General features: G+C 51.0%; 1 protein-coding gene across 5 annotated transcripts; it reads right to left on the reverse strand.

Annotated features, from left to right (window-relative positions):
* Window positions 1–1,434: 1,434 nt before the first annotated feature.
* Window positions 1,435–23,664, reverse strand: MPHOSPH9 (M-phase phosphoprotein 9). 5 transcript variants are annotated; one of them, XM_061561752.1, is made up of 24 exons: window positions 23,269–23,664; window positions 20,279–20,522; window positions 18,636–18,725; window positions 16,143–16,882; window positions 14,964–15,645; window positions 13,842–13,959; window positions 12,926–13,014; window positions 12,184–12,279; window positions 11,529–11,624; window positions 10,774–11,162; window positions 10,002–10,148; window positions 9,382–9,469; window positions 8,764–8,979; window positions 8,605–8,652; window positions 8,430–8,494; window positions 8,185–8,292; window positions 7,503–7,673; window positions 6,680–6,912; window positions 6,282–6,437; window positions 5,379–5,487; window positions 4,448–4,551; window positions 3,686–4,218; window positions 3,270–3,338; window positions 1,435–2,828 (listed from the first exon to the last, which is right to left on the reverse strand). In XM_061561752.1, the coding sequence occupies exons 1-24, from the start codon at window positions 23,520–23,522 to the stop codon at window positions 2,727–2,729; spliced, it is 4,947 nt and encodes a 1,648-aa protein (XP_061417736.1). In that variant the 5' UTR covers window positions 23,523–23,664; the 3' UTR covers window positions 1,435–2,726. The 5 variants fall into 5 exon arrangements, with proteins under 5 accessions (XP_061417736.1, XP_061417735.1, XP_061417734.1 ...); XM_061561751.1 differs by having other exon boundaries at window positions 7,503–7,670; window positions 16,143–16,957; XM_061561750.1 differs by having other exon boundaries at window positions 16,143–16,957.
* Between the last annotated feature and the right edge of the window lie 1,218 nt (window positions 23,665–24,882).

Consider the following 24,882-nt stretch of genomic DNA (forward strand, 5'->3'; position numbering starts at 1 on the left):
CAGCTCTGTACGGCACTCACTCTTGCGCTTCTCTGCGCCGCGCTGGCCGCTCACGTTACAATCGCGCACCTGGGGTACGCCGATTACGCACGCCGCGAGCTTACGCACACACAGTACCACACGCGTCCCCACACGCAACCCGCGCGCTCAGCTCCGCGCAGCGCTCACTCACGTGGCGAACCACTGTGCACACAGCGCCCCCACACGCTCACACTGCACGACAAGATCACGCGAGACCACGCTTCGCTATTAATGATTTATTATATGCCACCTGCGAATTGATGTTGAATCAGTGAGTCGACGAGGCTGGCCTATTCCACTAAACCTGTACCTATTCCCTATTTATCGGCTATGATTCTAATTCCCCTTCTTACTCACTGTTAAGTGTCCACGGCGGTCCGCTGATCCTTGTGTTAACCGCGTGCCTCGGTGCGTCGCACGGACGTTTGGGTCGCTGGCTCGAGCTGCGTCTGGTCGCCTGGCGCTGGAGTAAGAGCGCGATTTCCCCTCTGCGCTCCTCTATTTATCCTCCCTACCTCCAAAGGGGATGCTGCGCTGAACAATGGGCTCGTGCACCCCAAGCCCGCGCACGGCAGTCCCCAGGCGCTGTTGATATGCTAATCAGTGTGCTGCGTGCAAGGCGTAAATCCTAATTACTCCCTTACCCTTCCTAACAATGGGGCTTGCGCGCTCAAGCGCAATTATCCCAACCCTCCATGACTATGCGCAACAGCCCCTGTGACCCCGCTATTCATGCTGTCCCGTGCCTCCCCTGCTTGCCCCGTCGACTCGTGGGGGTGTGTGTGGGGGGAAATGCGCCTCAACCGCGGTGGCCGAATGCCCCACGCCGCGACCATACCATATTAAGGCCGGCAGCAGCGCCGCGGTACCACGTAGCACGGGGGAGGTCATCCAATTCCCTGATCGCCGGAAACCGTGAGAATTAATCCCGATAAGGGTCTCTCGGATAAAAACCGGTCGATCGGGTAACCTTCCCTTCCAGCTCTATGGGGGGGGGGGGGGGGGGATGCGTGCGGGTGTGTGCTTATGTGGGGCGGGTGATTGGGGGCAGTGCGGTGGGGGAAGCCGGGCGGCTCCCTGGCTCGGCAGAGCGGCCCCGTCGCTGTGGCACCACATATGCACCAAGGAGCCTGGTGACTGAGTACTCTTAGGTTTTTTCGGTAAAGTCACGTAAATAAGAAAAATTTATAATAGAATAATAGAAATAAAATAATAAATCACGACGTTTCGGGCGCAACACAAGCGTCCGTCATCAGGTGGGACAACCACAGCAAGAAACAAATGCCCGAAACGTGATTTATTTTATTTCTATTCTATTATAAAAAATGTATTATTTATTTTTACCTACGTGACTTTACCGAAAAAACCTAAGAGTATGAATCCTTGCAGTCACGAAAGCTTCAAATCCAGAATCTACATGGTGAGACGCGACGTGATTTCGCATTAGTTCAACTGCCTAACACTAAAATGGTTGGCAGGGGTTTCTGGTAACTGTTCACCGTGGCCATTGTACATAGAAAACTCTGGAGTACAAACCATTTATTGCAAAAAATGTTCAGTGCATTTAATCCACAGCACGCGTATCTAACCAAGACAACTGCACACAGCTTTTGCCGACCAGAACAGTCAGCGGCCGGCATTGCAGCCTTCCATAGAATGCAGAGAAATCCAAAGCATACAAGTGCTGCACAGCGCAACAATAGCCATGCTGAAGTTCTGTGAACAAATCGCCGCGATTCATATCCTACACTGTCGTGTGTGCTTTGTAACATCACAAGTTTGTGTGCATTGTAACATTACAAATTAATTTGGAAATGTGTGCATACTGGTGCATAAATAGCAATGGTCTATAAGGCAAGGCAGATGTCTGGTACTCACTGGGTCGTATTCCATTAACACTTTATGTATTACAACTTTACAACACAGTGGCTTACAAGACTAAAGCACACCAAAGATAACTTGTTACACACGGCATCGTCATTACTGAAATTACTGGACATTTGACTGCTGTGCTACCCTGTACACATCTGAATGCCTGCTCATAGCCATTTCTTATTAGCATTGTAAATGGAATGTTAAGCAACGCCATAGAATGTAAAAAGTAAATAAATATTAACATAAATTAGCTTCATATAAAAATCCAAACTAGCTGCATCGTCATTGAGGTCTTAACAACGTTTGATTTTGTTAGAGGTTGATAATCACTCCACTCCATATAATCACACCACAGACTACCTCTGCAAATATAAATACGACTGAAAACTCGCAAACTGCAACACAGCAAATGGTACAAAAGAGGCTGTTATTACATGAGTTGGCTGCAAAATATAAAACCCTGTACACCAGTGCTATTCAATAGCTAGACATTCTACACTTTCGAAGGCTTGTTCAGTGAGATAAGTGCCAGCGCGAGCAGTGCGGTAGCATAGTTGGCATTGGTGGCCTGGTGCAAGAAATTACATTTACCCTCTCCATACCCCAGCACCTGGGCTCATGTTGCTCATGGGCTCCAGTGTAGTTGCATCACCTGCAACACTCGATAGCTATACCACTGAGCGTGTGCCGCACTGGCAGACTGAACTGTTGCTGCAGCGATGGCGGTGGCACGACTAGTATCTCCGTCTCACAAACTGAGTTTTTACCACGTGGCGCTAGCGGGTGCACACGGTGCAGGAGATGGGACGTGGAGAGAAGTGGCGGTTCCGTCACGTGCTGTTGGAGGAGCGCAGCACGTGGAAGCGCTTCAGCGTCATGCGCACGGAGCCCAGCTCGCGGTTCACCTTCTCCAGCCGCTCCTCGAGCTCGTCCTGCATGCCAGCGCCAGTGGCACAAGCGCAATAACATCTCATGCGCAAACTATCAAGACGGCGTGGTATCCATCTCGTCATTTCTAATTAATACATCAACACAACGGCACCACTATGAGACCTCCTTTACCAGTGGCAAAATATAGTAATAGCTTTTTACCCTTTCAACTGGTACAAAACTGACACCTTTATACAAGGGATCATGTTTGCAATAACCACAACACAAGCAGTCAAAATGCAAACAAAAAGAAACAACTCTGATAATGATAAGGACTGCATATCATTATCAGAGTTTCTTTTTGTTTGAATTTTGACTGCTTGTGTTGTGGTTATTGCAAACATGATCCCTTGTATAAAGGTGTCAGTTTTGTACCAGTTGAAAGGGTAAAAACCTATTACTACAACGGCACCACTTTGTACGAGTGCGTTTGGAAGCGGTACCTTGTCCATGCGGATCTGGCGAGTGACGCGGCCTCCAGAAGAAGGGATCCGGCTTAACGCCGACTCGATCTGCAAGGCACACGGAGGCTGCGCTGATGACCGAGGCAAGAGCGCACTGCTGAGTGCTACATAAACCTGGCTGTTATCGGGGGGTGAACACTTACTGGGGACAAGGAGCAGATTACATCCAATAATTAACAGGTTAAAAATCATGCAGATGCAATGGTTGTTTAAACTTTTCCAACAAGCAAAATGGAAGCTTACAGGCAGCTGGTTTGTGTCTTCTATCATAGGCGAACGTTGATGCATAAACGCATCAACCTTTGCTGGAGTGTTAATAATCAAAAACATGGTCAAAAGGAAGATGGTAAAATCCCCGACGCACATCGCGTGTGGGGAGCACCAGTCCTCATCACCTGCTGCTTCTCCAGAGTCAGCTCGTCCAGCTGTTTCTCCAACCGCCCCAGAGTGCGCATGCGCTCCTGCACCGAAAACTCCGTCTCGTACGGCGCCGACAGAACCACCGGCTTCACCCCTGCCGTGGGGTAAGGCCTCACTGGGCCCCCGCTCATGGCAGCCGCCCCCTGTTTGCTCGGCCCGGCGGGGAGGTCCCTCCCCTGGTGGCCCTGCCCTTGGGCCTGTTCGCCGCTCGGCTTAGACGGACTTGGTGCAGACCCGGGGGTCCCCGCCTTCGTCTGAACCGCTTTCGATTGTCGGGAAGGCAGGATTCCCCCAGCCATTCCGGTGGAATGGGAGTTGGTTCGCGACGAGGAGGAAGTGGGCGGCTTGTGGGAGGAGGCCCCTCCGCCCTGCGCCAGCAGCGCGGCGGCACCGTCGCTCTCCCAGGCGGCGCGCGCCGTCACGGTCCCGGCTCGCACGGCGCAGAGCGCCGACTCGACGCGCGGGGACAGGCGCACACCCTCACCGTCGCTCCACACCGGGCTCGTGGCTGCACAGACAGAGCGACTCCCTGGTGAAACGTACACACTGGCACCGGGCACACGACCGCGATTCATGAATATTCATCAAATTGCGAGGAGGTAGTGGTGAGGAGTACACAATTGACACCATCACAAGCCAGCCATCAGATCCGATGCTTTCAGGTTTACAATTAGCAGGGCTAATTAAGAGGCTGATGTTCGCATAAGCGGTATCAAAGTAGCAGGAGTAAATCTCACCAGCTGAAATGTTTTGCAGTGGGATGAACTGCAGCCGCTTACGGGGACTGGCCGTCGGAGTCGGTGGACAGGGCTGATCTACAGAGCTGAGTTGAATGTCAAACCTGCACATGCACACGAGGATGGGCACGTGGAACACACTCAACCCCACCGCCAATGCACGCCCCCGTGCCAACCCAGGTGCAAAGCAAAACGAGGATCCCTGCCGGAGATGCATCACAGCAGCACAAGCGTAGCCAGAGATGCACCACTTGGCTCAACGGTTTCTAAACAGATCCGAAGTCCAGTCACAGAGGGCAGACCTCCCGGCAGCCATTCTGGCACCGTTTGAAGTTCAGATTTTTGAACGTGCAGATTTACAGGGACTTCATTTTCCATCTAAGCAATTAGAAAGAGCAATAAAGAATATGCATTGTGTTTCACAGTTTGTTGCCTTGCATTTAGAAACTTTTAAACCAGCTTTGAAGGTTTAATTGAATTTTATATCATTGCCTGGCGCTCCCACGTTAAGAGCTCCCATTCTTCCATTTCTCACTGACCCCCCGCCACCACCCTCTTATTGGGCCCACGACTCACCGTATCCATGACAAACACATGACTAGAACTATTAGTCCGTGAAGTCAATAATTTGTTTAAAGATTGAAATCAAATATTTTTCTGTGATCACTTGCTCTTTAAAAATGGTGACCACCCACACATCCTGCCTCTCGAAGGCAGGAATCCCCTGACACGCGACACCCATTATGTCACCAAGCCCCGCCGCCTATCACCTCCCGTCCAGCGGCATACGTGGGAACACAGGCGACTTCCCACAACTATTTCCGTGCTATCAAATTAAAAAAGTTATCAATCTGATAATCAGTAGCGAACAGTTCCTTTGGATGATTAATTACTCTGCCCCTTGTTTTGCGAAGCGACCACGGCCATGTACCTGGTGGGCGTCCCCTCCTCCTTGCCGAGCAGACGGCTGAACCCCAGCGAGAGGTCCCTCATGGGACTGCCCCTTTTGGGTGACGGGAAGTTGGACAAGGCCTGCTTGGCTTCATATGCAGCAGAGGACAACACGGGGACATGGAAGAATGATGTTTGTTTAGACGGAGCCCAGCTTTTTAATAAGCAAGCTCTAAAAATACAAAGTATGTATGCTTAAACATGTTATATACAATTAATAATGTGGTATTCATTATTAATTGGTTATGTGATTGAAAATGGTCATGCTTCGAACAGACGAATTGTCTCTTTAACAGTTGCACAAACAAAATGAAAGGTTGTGTGGATGATAACAGCCACGTATGGGTGAAGAGGGCTCAAGACTGGGGTTCATAGGACACAGACCCCACACACAGCAAGCACTTACACTTACACCTCTTTTCCACTGACATATTCCGAGCCGAGCCTGCACAATAAGGGTGGTTTTTCCACCGGCTATTTGCTGCGCCGTGCTGATCCCAATCTGTTATAACATTATTCTCATTAGGAAATGTAAATCTGACTCTGGAACAAGCAGGGCCAGGGGTAGAGCTAACGACGCATTCCTTGTGTGTGACAGCAGCCAGTACAACTCGAACACAGCATCGCCGCGTCACCAACACGCATCTCGCCTCGTTCGTCGGTTGTAACGTCAGGGGATTTTGCAGTGGAAAAACAACCTAGAGCGCCTCCCCCACCCCAGCCACACTGGGCTGCCTTGGCACACGGTTTTACAGTGGAAAAGAGGAATGAGAGGCACAGGGCAAGGAGGCATGCGGGGCGTCCCGGCCGGCGCGCGGCGAGTGCCGCGGGGCCGCTCGGCGACGATGGAGGTTTGATGCGGCGGGCGTCGTGCGGGGCGTACTCGGCGTCGGATGGTGCTGACGCCCGCTAGGCGGCACCGAAGAGGAGCGCCGGTTCGGGGGCGAGCCGAGCGGACGGCCTCTCCCCTCCTTACCGCCCCCCCTGGGCGGGTCCCGCTTGGCCAGGCTCCCCGCCACCCCCACTAGCCCGATTCCGTCTGCAAACACGTCACTCTACTCGCATTCACCCTTGCCTGGAGGACAACTCGTTACTCCACGCGCTTAGGCGATCTCAACGGCCATGCTCTGCACACAACCATTCCGAACTTCCCATTGACACAATAACCTCACATTCGCTCAAGCGTGAAAGATGTGCAAAACACTACGTACAAGACACAGTGACTGAATTAAACTCCACTCAAACCCACGGGCGTCACGGACAGATCGGCTGCTGGCGCACCTCCAATGCCCTGGATGTGCGAATGCTGGGGGGGGTGCGGATGCTGGGGGGGCCCCTCCCGGGACCCTGCGTCTTCCCCGTCATCGGTGCCGTTGCCCTTGTCCCTGTTGCCAGGGAACGGGCGTAGGAACGGCGGGATCGAGGCCTGAACTGCCACCGCGGCTGCCGCACCCGCAGGGCTCTCTGGGGACGTCTGGAGCCGGGTGTCATCCTTCTCCGGCGGGGAGTGCATTCTGGGATAACATCACCACAGCCAGTGAGGGGACAGCCCTGCCTCATACCACAGCAACTGAGCCATGCGATAACTCTCAGTGGGGAATGCTATTTGTAAAATACTCAGCCAACTTAAATGTGTAAGATTTGTTATTGCCATAGCGGTAAGTAGCCTTTCACTGTCTGTGCTTTAGCATTGCTACAGTCCAAATGGATGCTGTTCTTACAGCCGTTATCACTGTATTTGATCTTTCCCTGTAATCATCATCATCATCATCATCCGTGATTAATTCACTGCTGGATGAAGGCCTCCCCAGGCCGTCACCATCTCTTGTCATGGTACTGTGATGCAACAATCCGTCTAGCTCCCAACCACGAGCATATACGTATGTATGTTAGCCACCCTTGCTTATTGGAGGTGCTAATCAGGTGCTAATCAGGTGCTAATCAGAACAGATGTTATCACAGTGGATGTCTGGTAAAGGGTTATGGTTGCAAGATTGCATGACGGTTGTAATCGTAAAGAAGCCAGACCCATAGGCTCCCATTGAAGCATCATGGTTACGATGATGATGATGGCGATGACCCGATGTGACTTTCATGCACTCACCTCTCAGACAGAGAGAATCCTGGGTGATCGCCGCCTAGCGGCGGCCCAGGGCCCGGTTCCCCAGTGAAGAGAGAGAAGTCACGACGAGACGTAAGCCAGCGGCGCCGGCTGCTGGGGGAGTCGCCGGCCGGAGGAGACACGCCGCTCTCCACCACGGCCGGGCTGCTGCTGCTGAAATAAGACGACAAAGCGACGTATGCACGGCGGCGAGCGTGGACATTCAAAATGTGCGTGGTTCAGAGGTGGCCGGGTGGCTCAGAAGTCAGAGCTCTTATACAGCACCACTGAGATCCAGAGTTCCAATCAAGGCTGCAGCTATCAGTAGCTAAACCGGGCTCTCAAGTGGAGCGAGGTGATGTCCTCAGCCAGCCCACAAATAAGGCATGCACAAAATGCTTCTAAAACTTATTTCTAGTACTTAATTTTGGCCAAATCCCAGCTCTGGCAATTATAAATATCGGTTTGACTGTCATGCAATAAATATGACTCTTATATAGCAGAGTGGGTGGGAAAGTGCTGCTTCCTAATATCTCGATGCAATGTCACTTGAAGGGCTCTCAGAGGTAGCTCGGAGATATCTGCTTCTGTGCGAGAGTGTCTTACAAATATATTGTATTAATACCTGTGATCACACTGCGAATGTAGCCGTGGGATCGTGCGTACTACCATTGAGCAGCGTTACCTGTAGTTGATGTGCAGCAGCGAGGAGATGCCGTCGCTGGAGCGCGCCTTGGTGGTCACGTGCTCGTGCTCAATCTGCTTTATCTGGGCCTCCAGGCGAGACTTCATCCTGGGCACAGGGCGAGGACGACGGCCATCGGTTGGCCCAGCGCAGCGGGAGCTTTGGACAAATACCGCGAAGCCAGTAGTCGTAGTGTGAGGACACATGCTGGAGAGTGACACTCCTCCACATGAATCCGAACTCACCTTTTCAGCTCCGAGATCTCATTGTTGGCATCAAAGAGCTTGTCCTCTGTGTTTCTAAGTGCCTCCTGCGTAGAATAAGATGGTGGCATCGATTAGAAAGCTGCTCTGAACAGTATCATTTATTTAGAGGCATACGGAGAGAAATCTACCGACCGTGCAAACGCACGTCACGTACCTTCACTCGCTCGTTCTCCTTTGCCAGCGACTCGTATTCTGCCAGCAGCTGCAAGAAGGAAATTGATTTAAATGTCGACGTTTACACATGATGAGAAGTGGTCACGCGCAACTCCGCATGAGGAGGGGGGGCGCGTGGGTGGGGTAGATGCGTGCGTACGTCCTGCAGCATCTTGTGCTCGCGCTGGATGCGCGCCTCCTTGTCGTCCGACAGTTTGTAGGCCGTCTCGAAGGCGTGCTCGACGTCGCGCAGCCGCGCCTGCAGTTTCAGCGTTGCCCCCTCCCTCTGGCGCACGTGCGCACGCGCCTCCTCCAGCCGCTGCTGCATGGCGCGCGCCGCCACCGCCGCCGTCTCGTAGCGCTCGCGCCACTCCGTCTGCCCGCGCCGCCACGCCACCCCGTCAGGTTCGCATTCACGGCTCCGAGCGTGCGCCACTCCGAGCATGGTGCCACGAAGAATTTTATTTCGGATCTCTCGCAGAACAGTGCGGACTTTCGTGTTGGAGAACGGCCCACGGAAGCGGATATCACAGAACGATATTTCTTGAGATCCCTCCAAGTGGCCTCGGGTCCACACAGCAGGGGTCGGCCCTTTTGCCACGAATAATTTAACATGAGACCTGATGCTCACCGTGCCTCTTCCAAACGTTTTCAGCAAGCACGGTGCATTTTACAATAAGTGGGACTGTACCACACTCTACAGAGCGAGTGGCACATTTCACAGGCTCTCATTCTCATGGTGACATCGTGGCGAGTGAGAATTGTGCGATCAACTCACCAGCTGAGCCTCAAGCTCCCGGTTTCTCAGTTCTAGGTCCCGGATTCGCTGATGCGTCACTTTGAGGGCTCTCTCCAGCTCATCGCACCTGTGATAGACAAAGCGGAAACAAAAGTAATGAAAAATAAACACATCGAGTGAAAGACAGATGAACACCGACTATAGCAGGTGCACTGCTGAACTTATGCTTAGCTCTTTCCGTTTTGTACAACACGACATATGCCAGTGGCAGTGTAGAAAACGATGGTTCGTTATCAAAACACGTAATATTTTGTACGATTTTACCATACTGTGCTGAATGGGCCCCATCATGCTTTTTGTCGAGGGCTCTTGAAGATAACATCAGGCAATCCGGCGACATTGTTCAACAGGCCATGCTTTGCTGATGAAAATAGTCCCTGGTTTACCAACTTAAATATTGACAGAAAACAAGGGCCTGGAAGGTCCATAAGGTCCATAAGGTTGACGACCCAAAACGTTATCCTAATTATTTTTTTACAGGCCTGTTATTAGCCTGTTATTAGTTTATACATACATTAAAATCAGCTGTGGTTTTATCATCCACGTCTTTCCCGCACAGCACGAGGCTCCACATGGGAGTGGGGAGTGGTGCTACTTGCCGCTGGCTGGCGCGCTGCGCCTCCCTGCGTGGCGAGCGCGGGCTGGACTTGCTCAGCTTCTCTGTGAGCGACGCGATCTCACCCTCGTAGTACGAGCGCAGGTCCGCCAGGTGCCGCGCGTGCTTCTCCCGCAGCTGCACGCGGAGCCTGGAGGGGAACACACGAGCTCGGCCGTCAACAGACAAAGATCCGTCATGTGGCCTTTAACAGGCTGTTGGTGCAAGAGCTGTTAGTGAGCACTTGATACAGTAAATTTAGCTGTGACGGTCCCAACTGATGACGGAGACTTGTGTTGCCTCCGAAACGTCGTGATTTTTTTTTATTACTTTTATGAATTTTAATTTTATTATTTTTTTACCTACGTGACTTAACCGAAAAAACCTAAGAGTATGAATCCTTGCAGTCACGAAAGCTTCAAATCTAGAATTAGCACCTATGAAGGCCGGCACGGTGGGGGTATGGAAGGGCCCGCACCACACCGTGGCCGCCTGTAAACACAGTGCTGATGTTTTACACGCTGCTCCAGATACTCAAGCAAGGCTTAACATAGGGGAAGCCCAGGATGAGTTCAGATATCAATTGCCACTCAGCTATCCAGCCACCTCCTAGGATGTGCATATCAAATTAAATGAATAAATAAATGCATTGCTACGCAACTAGTAATAATCACCATCACATGTACACCAGCCCCATGGACAACAAAAACACGTGGCAATCCCACGCACGATGATCCCACCAGCGGCTTCCTTTGAGCAGCAGCTGCGAGTCTCACCGCGAGAGCTGCACGGGGTCCTGCGGGCTCGGCGAGGTCTCCATGCTCCAGTCGCTCTCCGAGCAGGCGTAGCTCGACGTGTCGTCCCCCGTGTTGCCATCGGCGCGCTTGTCGCGCTTCTGGCTCGCCGCGGCGCGCCGCCCGCTCTTGTTGGGGGAGCCCCCGCTCGGCAGCGAGTGCGGTAGATTCTCACCGCGCCTTGGAGACCCCGAGCAGCTCGGCGCGGCCTTCGCAGGCACATTGCGAGCGCAGGAATGCGTTTTGCGAGCAGCGCAGGCCACTTTGGGTGAAGCAGGCGCCTGGCTCCGTTTTCTGACGTCAGCCTGGCCCTGGTAATTTGCGCTCGCCTGGGCGGCCTTGCCATGGGGAGAAGAGGTAGCAGTCTGCTTCTGTATAAAACAAACATCTCATCGGTAAAGTCACGTAGAACCGAAAGAACAAAAGAGTATGGATCCTTGCAGTCATGAAAATTTCAAATCGAGAAAAAAAAACATCTCATCGTTCCATTGGTTTGCAATCAATGCCCACAATAATATTTTACATAGCCCCGTTCACTTAACACGCCAATAACTGCGTATAGCACAGACTTTGAGCACATAATTATCCAATGCTTGTCAGCAATGAATGCAAGTGATTTCGCTTGAAGAAATTATTTGTATTTGATATAATCTCACCTGTGACCACTAGACAATAAAACAGACGTGTCGTTCACTAGTTCTGTGTAGGGCATGAGTCTGAGCAAAACTGTGACTGACCTGAGAGGTAGCGACAGCATCACTGGAAACAGCTGTGTTCTGCACGTGGTGCACAGGGGACAGAGGCGACTCGTCCAGCCAGAATCCAAGTCCAGCCTTAATTCACACGCACAGCCCAAGACAAAGGTCCCCTGTGTATCCAGAGAGACTGGCGAGGCAAGTGATGTTAGTGAGGGTTTATAAAGGCCAAATGATGCTTGAATTCAAGGTTTGGTCAGCATGACAGCCTTTGTCTCCCCAGTGCTGATGTTCACACACCGTACCACATTCATATTTAAGGACAAGTAAATTTAGGAAAGGCTCAGGACAGGCTTTGACATTACTTGCTATTGATGTTAGCCATGACTGGGAATCAAACTCAAGTGAATGGGTTTTGAATGCAATGCACAAACCACTGCTTCACACACATACACCAGTGCAACCTGCACAATAAGCACAGGGACACACCCTGAATAACCAGTTTATAATAATGTAATTTATTTGGGATGTTTGATCTCATTTGATGAGGGGCAACTATAACGGTGCTGCCACGGAACTGGCGGCACACGAGTCTGCTGAAGCTACGAGACGGCGTTTGAGCCACCTGCGAGAGGGCTTCCCCGCGAAGCTATCGGAACCGGCACCGACATACGCCGGTCGGCACAGGGCCGCCTACCTCGGGGCCAAATTGTCCAAAAGGCTCCGGGTGCCGACTGTCTAGCGAGCTGCTCCTCCGCTCCCTGTAGAGCTCACGCAGGGAGACGCCGGGTGGCTGCGGTTGGTCGAGCGGAAGAAGAAGACAGAATACAGGAAATGGTTGGAGGTGGAGAATGAAAATCAAGCTCCGAGGTGCTATGAGAGTAGTCAAAAGGGAATAGCTATTTTTATTTTGCCCATTTCATTTCGCACGCTCTGTTCACGGCAAGTCTCAAGATGGAATAGAGTCCATTTGGAACTCTCGGAAAGCGATGCACTAGCCTGTGTCAGACAGCAATCCATAGACGGTCAAGTTGTAGATCTACAATTAGTCATTGGTTACATGGCTGAGACCATTAACTCACTACCTTGAAAACCTGGTTTAATCACGGGCAGCAAAAACCTGTATTTGAATCCAGGATCTCAGTGGTACCGGCTAAGTGCTCTCACCCCTGAGACATCTGCCCACCTATGGGAAGAGCTTAGTTTAAAGTAGCAGACAGAAGCATGGGAATGTGTTGTGTGAGCTGTCACTGGAGCACTGGGCGAGAGAGCTTTCCTACGCGAACGTGACTTGTGCGAGCTGTAACATTAACGTGTCGCTTGTGAGCCGATATTGGAGAACTGCAGCAGCACTGGGCTAATGAGCTCTCGGATGTCAATAAAACTACCCCAATGCCGTGTCTAACGTGCGGTTGCCCTACAGCTTTTCCAGTCGGAACCTGAATCTGTGACAGACGTCCGTGGAGCGGGGATCCGTTTCTCATCGTCTCTGCCCCGAAGGAGTGACTCTTGTGCCAAAGTGAGCAGTCTGAATCAGGAACACAGCACAAACCAACATCAGCCAGCAAACGCCAGCAAGTCCCATGAACAACACACGCAGGCGGTGAATACAAGGCCACGGGTAAATCTATACCCGATGCAGAGATTCCCATCAAATGCTGGCTGAGGAGCTGCCGCAGTTTGTTGTCCTTCCACCACACCTCCAACTAGCACGATTGGCTACGTATGGTACGAAAGAAGTTCAACATATATACAAACATTCCACCTGCAGTCCAGTCACGTGTGCCACACACCACAACACAGCTTTAACTCCCATTACTAATTTTGCTTCGGAGAAATCTTTCTTTTTCAATCAAGGTGCCAATTAAGAAGGTAACTTCATGCCATAATGAATGGACGTAATACGAAACCGTGCGTTTTATAAATGCAATTGTATGTTTCTGAGAACCCTTTTGTGAAACCTTTTATTCCCACTAGGGGGCACTGCACTTCACACATACACTCCGTTCCAGTGTACTGTTTTCTGCATGGCAGTCCAAACGATATTTTAATTCTCAGAACGGAAATGTTGCCAAATGTGGTGAAAACACGAATTTTTCATGCAATTTTTGGTGACGTTAAAACCATCAACTCGCTACACTTGAGAACCAGGTTTAATCACTGGCGGCTGAAAACTAAAGTTCAAAACCTGGGTTAGAAAGCTTAGCCATGTCGGCTTAATGCTATGATCCCTCCGCCACCCAGCCACCTCAAGGCTCTACACAATTTTCACAAATGACCACCCAGACCACTCCATGCCACTCATCGCGTGGCTCGTACGACTAACGCGTGGGCGGGGACGTGCGTCTCTCTTACCGGACGCCTGGGACGCCCGGGACTCGGGCTCGCTCTGTGAGAGCGAGTCAGGGCTGTCGGCCTTGGACGTGTCGGGGGTTCTGTACACCGGGGAGAGGGCCATCGATGCAAGCCAGGCCTGCAGAGCACAACACATAAAAATCCCCATTTGTCGACAGACTGTTTGGGCAAGTGCTGTTTGCGAGCACCTATGAAGGCCGACACGGTACACGAGGGGATGGGTTTTTTTCCATTGGCGAAGTTTACACTGAATCGACCTAGGGGAAACCCAGCACCAGTTCAGATAATCGTCACCGGTGTTGGCTGTGAGCAGGAATCGAACTCGGGTTGCTGGATTCGAAGCACAGCACGCTAACCACTGCACCACCACTCGTTGTGCTGCAGAGTACAAACACATGCGCACACAATCACACCGAGTGGTGCTGCAACACTGGCGCTTTGTTAAAGACATGCAGGCATAGTGTTATGGCATGCAGGCTTACTGTCTAAACGGAGTACACGTCATCATGTTAATGACAATTATACAGCGCCGTAATTCGGGAAGCCATTCAACGTACGGAAATCACACGAGGTCACACACCAATGATATGCACAGTACTGCATTTGTAATTAATTATAAAACATGACGCTATCAATTAATTCTCGCTTAAAATCACGATGTCCAAATAAACATGGAATGTCATCACAAAATGCGAGACCCAAGGTGAATATTAACAGATGTGGTGATTTACCCCCCTCACCCCCGAACAATCCAATGGATCATCGCAATTCAGGGTTGTAATCTGCCTCATTAATATTTTTTCATGCAGTGACTGTAATGGCCTCTAGTGGCTAACAGAGTCGAGAAAACTCATTACAAACAACATACGAATCGAATGCACGTGTCGTGAACTTAATAAACTGGATGCAATTTCACGAAAACTCAACACATACGTGATAAGAAAACTCAATGTGTCGAGTTGTTTTATTATGTTTGTGCACCACTGCCAATGCAGCATCACCAAATAATGTGTTATATTAAAGAATAAATTGGCGGATTGCTACACCCCAAGCGAACACTCCGGTGATGCAGTACGGGTGTGCCCATGTGCCGGCATGCTGCAAGCGTGCGGGTAAACCTACTGGCTGTGTTGCCGTTGTCATGTGCTCAGGCAAAGTGGCCGGCCTCAGGAATGCGCTGCGCTGCTGCAGAGGAGGAGGGACAATGGAAAGCACAGGCTGGCCGAGATGAGGGGGAACGGTGTGGCCCGCGTGGGCCCCACAGTCATGCTGCTCAGCCGAAGCGAGGGCCCATTTGGATTGCGCGCCATGCTGCGGGGACTCGACCGCTCCCCGAGGTTGTGCGGCGCCGTGCGGGAAAGTGCCGGGGCCCGCCGCCAGGTGGACGTGTCGCTGCTGGAACGCCTCATCGGCCACCGAGCGAGCAGCATGCTCCGTCAAGCCGCCGTGTGCCGGGGCCCGATCGCCGTGCCGCTGGGCTGCGGCAGAACCGAGCGGCCCGGCGCGGCTCAGCGACGGGATCAGGGAGGCGGTGGGCTTAGCGTGGTGCTGTGGGGAAGCGATGGGACCCACGGGACGAGTGCCACGAGGAGTGAAATGAGCAACGTTGGAACAAGGCTCCGAATGCCGCGGTTGGTCAAGCGCGATCGACTGGGTGGCTTTGTCATGCCGGGAAGCCATTATGGGGCCTACAGGCCGGGGCCCTGCGTGGCCCGTGGGGCCGTCTGACGATTCTGCTCCTGCCGGCGCATCCTTCTGCCACACCTGCCTCTGCTTCTGCCGCTCCACCCAAGACGTCAGGGGTCTAGATATGCATTTCATACATCGACACGAGAGACAAATTACTACATGCTTTTACCTTATATTATCTGTAAATATTGTTAAATGTTACAAAAAATTCCAATATTAAAATGTATATTCTACGTCAAACATGAGTGTTATTATTACGCAATGCTTTTTTATCTTCCAATTAACCATTGCAAATAATAATAATAACCTTTATTTATTCAGGAAAGCCTCACTGAGTCTGAAAACTCTTTTAAGGAAGGTCCTGTACCGATGTGTATCCATTTCCTTAATGAGTGTATGGCTTCATGTGGGAGACCACCAGAGTGCCCAGAGAAAACCCACACATACAAAGGGGTGACACTCAAATTTCATGACAGATGGATATCAAGTGTCTACTGCCATCTCCTGGTTACCTTGCCGCCCAAGACTCACAACATTTGGCAGTAACATCTAAGTACAGTATGTTATTCCTATACGACTGAATTCAAAATACCACATCTGTACATCACTCACCTTTCTGCTGTCGGAGAAGCGTTTCTGCTGTCATCGGCAGACTCGCCCATAGCGGTGCTACCCGGAGGTCTCAGCACGCGATAGGTCTGTCCCAGAGCCACTGTGCCTGCCAGGTGGCCGCTCGCCTGGTAAAGTTTTCCGGTCACACACACATCTGGGGCCACGGCACCCCTGTCCTCCTGAGACCCCATGTGACCAGAGACGCTCTGCAAGTGTTCAATCTGCAGACCTCTCTGACTCTCGTCCGCACTTTGCTTCGCTCCATCTGCCGAGGATACCGCTGCAGACCCCGCGGTTTGTTCTTTCCTCCCCAGTCCGCCGAACGGTTCGTCATTTTTGTTGCCGACCGAGAACAAATTCTCACCCTCCGCGCAGATTCGCTGTGATGCAGCCAAGCTTCGTGGAGGTTCTTGAACGTTCTCGAGATGCCGAGCCTCCCCGAAGCTTCCGCTGTACGCCGTTGCTGACCCGTCGCTACTGCGATTGAATTCCGTATCGTCAGAGCCCTCGCCCTGTAGGGACTCGGCACCGAGGTGTTCGCGAGCGTTGCTACAAGCCGCCTCATGTGCCGAGCCTTCCGCCATCAGGGCTTGCCCGTGGAGGTGAGTGTGGAGCTCCCGATTGTCGGTGGTGGACCCGGCGGGGGCTTCCGCCAGACCTCGCAGCGAAAGTGACTTCTCGCTCCGCGTGCTGCCCTTGCTCCGCTCGTCCTCCGACTCCGAGGTGGTGAGGTTCAACTCCTGGACAGAGGAGTGACTGGGGGTGATGTCAGGGCTCCTCTCGTGTATGCTGTTGACTATCTGGGTGTGCAGCATCTGAGCAAACAAAAAACAAACGGGGAAGCATTTATTTTTAATGCTTTGTACACAAGCAGCCCTTTCGTCAGTTTACTGCTGGATGAGGGCCTCCCCACACCGTGTGGGTCGTGGGGGTTATTGGACCATACTTTATCACGCTGTTCAGTGCGGGGGCTGGTGAGCAATAGACTTTGGCCCATAGTCTATTACAACAATGGATTTTGCCACAATGCCCTCTGCTGACAAAGTAGCTCCGCTCAGTGGTTGCTCATGAAAGCACTATGAAAGCTCAATCCTGCTTCATTGCCGAGATCTGGTGAGATCGAGTGCGTTTTGTGTGATTTGGTCATAGGCAGTAATATTTTATCGTTAATTCTTGTTTAATGTTGATGTTGAGATAAAGTTTATGACGTGAGATGTTTCGAATTTTTATGACAAATTTACTATATTGTTTCGTGGCCCAAGTCTTCGGTGAAAAAGATGATGTTTAGTCTCTATGGGCTTCCACCTGGTGTATAAATAAAGCATGTAAGTAATGAATAGAACATTCGCTTTTAGTTCAGTGTCTTCAAAAGCGATGTGATAGTAATATGTCTGTTTAAAAGGTTAACTTTTTCCTAACCTACACTGCAATGCATGGCACCGTTTAATGTGGCGGCAAGAAAATGTTCCCAGCTTAGAGGAGGACGTTTCACGAGGCAGTAGGAAGCGGTGCGCGATGGCGGCCAAGTACACCGTGTGCCTAACTAATTAAAAGCCCTATGAAAACTCGTTGATGCTCTGCATACATAAATTATGTTGAGCTCATGCAAGTTTCATGAGCACTCGGGATTATCAAGAGTGCATCCAGGCAGTGCGGGCAGCACACGGAGCATTCCGCGCCCATTCGTGAGCAGACTGGTCCCTCTCCACACGGAAAGGTCACCGGCCCTGAGCCCCACTTATCCCAGCAGCTGCCAGACATCAGCATTCACTTGTGAAAAACGGACAATCCACTCAGTGCCCTCTGTCCACTTACCCATTTCAAACGATCCCAAATTAACTGCCATTTACTGACTGGACAATGTGCGACGGTTACTGATCGACAGTGTCCATGTAACTACATATCCATTCGTCAATTAAAATCAATTCTTACACTCACAAAACATCCACCAAATTGTGCGTGTGCGAATTAATTATTTACGGTCCGTATATATTCTATGTAATGGGTTCAAGTGACCCCTGCAGTCACTAGAAGTGTGACATTCACCACAATGGTAAAAATCAAAGATCCGTGAATCGGATCATGATCCTAAGTCATAATTCATCGGGATGCGAGGGAACGAATCATTACATGCCTAATTGACAGCACACCAATAAGCATGTGTTCTCCAGTTGATCAATGCTCCTACACTCATTTACTCCAATCGACTCTCTATCAGAATGACCTTTCCCGCTCACCACACTGTGTTCAACCACCATCATGCAGAAAACTACATTTATTTTTTTCTTGCTCTCTCGCAATGCTTAACTGTGGCACCCCTGTCTATTTCTCCTCAAGTTCCCGTCACCTAGCTCGAAATCATCAATTTTTTTATTTTACTTAATCTGCTGCACTATCACCAGAGCTGCTTGCCGCTGGCCACGTTGGGTTGTGGGTCCACGGGGGCTGTGCTCAGTACAGGAACTGCGAGGTAACAAGAAACAACAAGCCGACCTGCAGGTGCTGCTTGTACTGGTGCTGCTGGGCTTCCATCTTCTCCTGGTGCTGTCGCTCCATCAGCTCAAACAGCTGAACCCACCGCTCCTGTCACACGAGCAGCATCACACGGCCACAAGCAAAGCAGCGTGCACCACACCTCAACATAGATGGTGCCATACATGCACATTTATAACAACTCTGCTTATTATAAACCACGATGACAGCTAGCACACAGGCATGTGAGTGAAAAGTTGGTTTTAGTAAGAAGCTCACATCCATTATTTGTGGTGGAAAGTGGCAAACCCAGGGATTTTATTTTTCGATTCAAAGCTTTCGTGACTGCAGGGATTCATCTTCTTGGTTCTTTCGGTAAAGTCACGTAGAAGGGAAGTAATAAAATAATAAAAATAAAACATAATAAAATAATTCTCACGACGTTTCGGCCACAACGCAAGCAGCCGTCCTCAGGTGAAGACCAGCTTAAATATACACTCCAAGCGTGGTGGTGTTTCATTCAGACACTGTCTCCCCGACAGACCTGGCCTTCACCTGAGGACGGCTGCTTGCGTTGTGGCCGAAACGTCGTGAGAATTATTTTATTATGTTTTATTTGTATTATTTTATTTCTTCCCTTCTACGTGACTTTACCAAAAGAACCAAGAAGATAAACCCAGGGATTGTTTATGAGGAAGCAAAGCATGTACGGAGCTGCAGGGTCGGGCCTGTCAGGGCTCCGTTAGCCGTGGGCGATGTTAGCCATGCCTCAAGCACACTTAGCAGACAGGATTCTATTTCATCATCTAGCTCAGCCCTAATGGAGCATCGGCGGTGCCATGATGCACCGGCCACACGCGCACAGTGTACACACCCTCCCAGCTCAAATGACTGTGGTGTATTAGCAACAAGGGGGAATGAGATATTTCACCAATACCATTAATTATTAACCCATTTACAAGTTGCACTATTGCTCATATTGCCCAAAATACACTATTAAATAATATAATTTAAATACAACAGTATACATGACAGTGTTAATCGAAATTATTGTGCATTTATCCCATACGCTGTACATTTGTGTTTCATTAATTTTGGGCAAAATATGGTATTAACCTTGCCTGCCCTTTGGAAATGTCGACACGAACCACAAATGCTATACAATGTGTAAAAAATATTCATCTGTCTGTAAACTGGTTCTGGAAAACACAACCATTTTTTCATTCTTATTTTTCTGAGGAAGGGGTCGAGTGCATTACACAACTACATGAACATTTTGTATTTAAAGCTTTCATGACTGCAGGGAATCATATTCCTGGTTCTTTCGGTAAAGTCACGTAGAAGGGAAATAATAAAATAATAATAATAAATTCATTTTTACATGAACATTATTCTGTCAGGCTTCTGGGTCACACAAAGGAGTCTACTGGACATTTGTAGCTCATCGGATTCCTCCAGTATAAATAAAGATTCTGAATCTGTCTCTATGAGCAGCCAGGGCATACATTCAGCCAGGTTAATGACCTGGAAAATATTTCCGCACCCGGAACACCATATCTAGTATCGCTCTCGCCGCTTTGGCTGACGATATAAGTCACGTGGCTAATCCGACCGGCGACGAGTAAACAATCGGTGGAGAATGAGGCTGTGCGAGTGAGCGGCACCTCTGGGATGGAGGTTTGCGCGTCAACCACCGGCCCGTCCCTGCTGGTGAGGATGTGGCCGAGCAGGGCGGAGAGGGAGGAGGCTGGACACCTCTCGCCGCCACTGCTACGTGACGAGCCGGAGCCGCACGCCGCTTCCTCCTGCGACGCTCTTCCCGTGCACGTCCCGGCACCCGAAGCCGCTCCGTTCAACTCTGTCGGTGATCGTCCTTCTTCCAGACGGGCTCCTTCCGATTCTCCCCGTCTTGGCGAATGAAACAGTCAGGCAAATTCAGTCGACATCAATGCAAATTTGTGTAAAGCCCCCACTGAACAATGCGACGCAGGGGTGTGGATGCAATGCACGGGAGTGAACGCAGGATCAGACTGAGTGATTTAAACCTCAATCCACGAGATCGGCAGGGCTATTTGACGTCACTCGCAATGCTTGAACACCGGCGACAGACATCCGGGCTTTTACAAACCTCAAGTGGCCATTGCTGCTTCGATTGCCATTGGATAAATGAATTACATGAATGGCTCGAATAAATCATGTGACATGATTAAAGTTGCTCAATTGACAATACAATGTAATCCAGTGCTACCATAGTATACTTGACGTATTCAGAATTAGCTATATATTTCCGATCTACAAATACTGTATTTAAAAAAAATAACTTTGTAAATGTGAGAAATAAATATCTCACCATTTACATATATCGGAGAATGGGATACAAAACACTTACGTTATTGATGCACTGTTCCTTGGCTGCAGTAAATTGTAAAATGCAGAGCACCAGAGATTTACAGCCAATCTAATGCAGAAGGATCAATTGGTTTTGTTTGGGGAAGGGGTTTAGGGAAGATAGGTGCTGGCAGGCTGTAACTTGGTTATTGTTGTGTGTCACTTCGAAATCAGTTCAGAAAATGTATTTTTTTCTGCTAGTTTTTGGGTGTGGCTGCTCAAAACTGCAGGGTATGTAATCGGTGCAGGGATATTTTAAAATCCCAGAACATTACGCCAGCTGCATCAATCTGTTTTAAGAAAAAAGAAGAGACACTGGAGCACGTGATTTTGCGCAGCCAAATGGCTATATGGGCCTCTTTCCAAGAACTGAAGCCGTTTTTTTTTAACATTCTAATCACTGAGAGTCTACTGCTCTACTGCATGAGCAGTGAAAGTGCTTGGACCGTCTTTCGCACATTTCTACAGCGGATGCAATTGCCATTGTTTTCTCATCAACAATGACAGGGTTAGTCTGTTTATGAGAAATGTTCTGCAGTTGTTTAAATTGGGAAACGTATTCACGGGTGTCCATGTGAGTTGCCTCTTTAACGTAAAAGAGAGATTCATGAAAAAATGGTTCTCGTGGTAACGCGTGAACGTGTCACAACGCATTTCACTCAGTGCGATCCAACGGGTCCCTTTCCGCTGTGGCGCCTCGTGGTGGTGGCAAGAGCTCGCGAGTACAGGAGCTTCGATACCAACACCCTCCAATACTAAACACTGGTTACGTAACAATGCAGACTCATCAATCACAGAAGATTCCTGCACCCACTATACAATACCTTGAATCGTGAGCGTGATAATAGATTGCTGAATTAGAATTGTATTTTAATTGTACTTAAAATATATTTTAACGTTACACTTAGGCTAATGAAGCGAACACAATCATACAAAGGAGACGGAAAATGTGAAACAATACGAATTAGATGGTGACAAAATATCAGAAATAAAATAAATTATTGGGTCAAATTACAACTGTGAATCTTGACAAGTCACCAAATCTCTTGGGGGCATATGCATCACTTTACATACCTCGTAAACACGAGTTGGCTCAGATGCCTTGAGTCAGTTCCAGAATTCACTCAGCATCACTCATTCGTACCCAGCTAGGAGGAAGCTATGGAAGCCCATGCACTGCTAATGAACAGCAATGCTTCCCCACCCACCACTCCTGTTCACAGGCAGCCCCCCCCCCCCCCACTGGGTTGTGGCTTGGGAAGTCCCTCGTGTTCATATTAAAGAGGTCATCGTGGCCAATGCTGTTGATGCCACCACACGGTGGCTTCCTGTTGATTGATCCCACCAGCAATTACACAGTGGACACCTGACGTCCTAGGTCTGCTCTTGCAGTCTCATCCCACATTTGAAATTTTCCACTCAAAAGGCAAAGTGATGTCCTGCTCCAATGAGCATTGAGGCGCTGCTACATCTCCAATTCACTGCCCTGAGCCAATGGTGGAAATTACACATTCCTATGGTGGGGGGCGAGTGTATCTATAGGACAACCACTGGAATGTTCACGGATAGTTTTAAATATGTATGTGTGCCCCCCAGTTTAACGTGGACTAGAATCGCCACTGGGCGAGAACTCATGGAGACAACACTCCAAGTGCCTCCCTTGCTATGAGCTGACTCCACAGGCCGGTTGCATAAATCACTTTTCGTGCTGTTTGTTTACCCCAGTCAGGCTTATACCAGTCAAGCATCCTTAACTTTGTGTAACCATGCGAGAGCACATTGAGACGGATCTCATCGTGGCACCAATATCCCACATGCTGCTCTAGAACGCATTCAGCATAATTTACATAAAACCAGATGAGGGCAAAATTAGATAGTTCGATTTACAGCTGCAGAGGGATCCAGTCAGTCAACATCATTTCATTTATAGCCAGATGAGGACCCCATGAGACATGTCAAAGCGTTTCTCAAAGGACCCCTGACAGTCCACCCCATCACCCACTGAACGTCCTCTATTAACAGCCCATAAAGGTAACCCTCGATTACGACTCAAAGGGCTCACAGGCACGCTCCAGAACACATGGTGTCTATGTATCACCAGGCGAGAGGACATTGAAGCCGAGTCTCATGCACCAAACACCAGGTGCCCTTGCCACTCGTGCCAAACACCTCCATTGTCACGTTGCAGAGAGAGAACAGAGACAGAGAGCAGCCGGCACGCGAAGTCAACGCGACATTCACGGTGGCAGCAGAACACGCGCAGCACCTGTGTATGTCCGTGCCGCAGCCGAGGTGGGCACCACCATCACCATCAGCACCATCATCAGCAGGATCAGCACCATCAGCAGCATCAGCAGCATCAGTATCAGCACCATCAGCACCATCATCAGCTGAGCGGCCTCGGTCTCCGTGCAGCCCCGGCGAGCTCCGCGATGGAGGCCCCTTCTCTTCCTCCTCCTGCTCCTGCTGCTGCTCCTCTTTCCCGTCCTCCTCGGCCCCAGAGACGATTACCGCGTCCATGTTCGCCGGGGACAGGGCAATGGAGCTCAGGTTCCCTTCACAGCAGCAGCAGCAACAACAACAACAGCAGCAGCAACAGCAGCAGTAGCCGCAGCAGCAGCAGAGGCCCCGGACGGCAGCGCAGCCAAGCAACGGCCTCCGGTCCCTGCCCGGGCAGCAGCGCCACCTCGTGGCCCGGAGTCGACGTCGTCCCCCTCCCTCCCTCCCCCTCCTCCTCCCACCCCCTCCCCCTCCCTCCCCCTCCTCCTCGCTCCTCCTCCCTCCCCCTCCTCCTCCTCCCCCCCTTCTCCCCCCCTCCTCCCCCCCTCCTCCTCCTCCCCCACTCCTCCTCCTTCCTCCTCCCCCACTCCTCCTCCTCCCCACTTCTCCTCCTCCCCACTCCTCCTCCTCCCCCCTCCTCCTCCCCCCCCCTCCTCCTCCCCCCCTCCTCCTCCCCCCTTCCCTCCTCCTCCTCCCCCCCTCCTCCCCCCCTCCTCCTCCCCCCCTCCTCCTCCCCCCTTCCCTCCTCCTCCTCCCCCCCTCCTCCTCCCACCACTCCTCCTCCCCCCTCCTCCTCCCCCCCCCTCCTCCTCCCCCCCTCCTCCTCCCCCCCCGCCCCTCCTCCCCCCCTTCCTCCTCCCTCCCCCTCGTCCTTCCCCTCCTCCCCCTCCCCCCACCCCTCCTTCCCCCCCTCCTCCTCCCCCCCTCCTCCTCCCTGCCCCTCCTCCCCCCCTCCTCCTCCCCCCCCGCCCCTCCTCCCCCCCTCCTCCCCCTCCTCCCCCCCTCCTCCCCCCCGCCCCTCCTCCCCCCCTCCTCCTCCCCCCCCTCCTCCTCCCCCCCCTCCTCCTCCCCCCCCTCCTCCTCCCCCCCCTCCTCCTCTGCATCTTCCTCCTCCTCTTCCCTCTCGCTCCCGACTCTCCCGCCGAAAAAGCAGTCGCACAAGCGGGAAAGTTCTACATGCAGGAGAGAAGGGTCATTGATCTGTAACACTGGGACCTGCAAATAACCACCACCAAGTAGGCATGATGACGTTGGTGCGACGTTGGGATGTGGTTGGATACATTAAGATCGGCAGCCAAAGTTGGCCCTACGTCGGTCCAACGTTGTAAATAACTACCCCCTCCCATACGCCTCAATGACCAGTGTGGTGAAGTATGGTCAAACACATTTCACGACCAACTCCGCGTAGGGAGGTCTTCATTGTCTTTACATGCCTGTAAACTCCTTAGGGGCCGTCCATAAATGATGTCACGCGATTTGGACGATTTTTGACCCCCCCCCCTCATCACAAGGCGTCACAAAAAGTCAGACCCCCCCCCTCAAATATGACGTCACAAAGCTCTGCCCCCCCAAAAAATAAAACATGCTTCAAATCGCTTTA

Source organism: Lethenteron reissneri, chromosome 28 (genome assembly GCF_015708825.2).
Source record: "Lethenteron reissneri isolate LAM-NWPU_2019-01 chromosome 28, ASM1570882v1, whole genome shotgun sequence".
In the NCBI taxonomy this organism is placed as follows: domain Eukaryota; kingdom Metazoa; phylum Chordata; class Hyperoartia; order Petromyzontiformes; family Petromyzontidae; genus Lethenteron; species Lethenteron reissneri.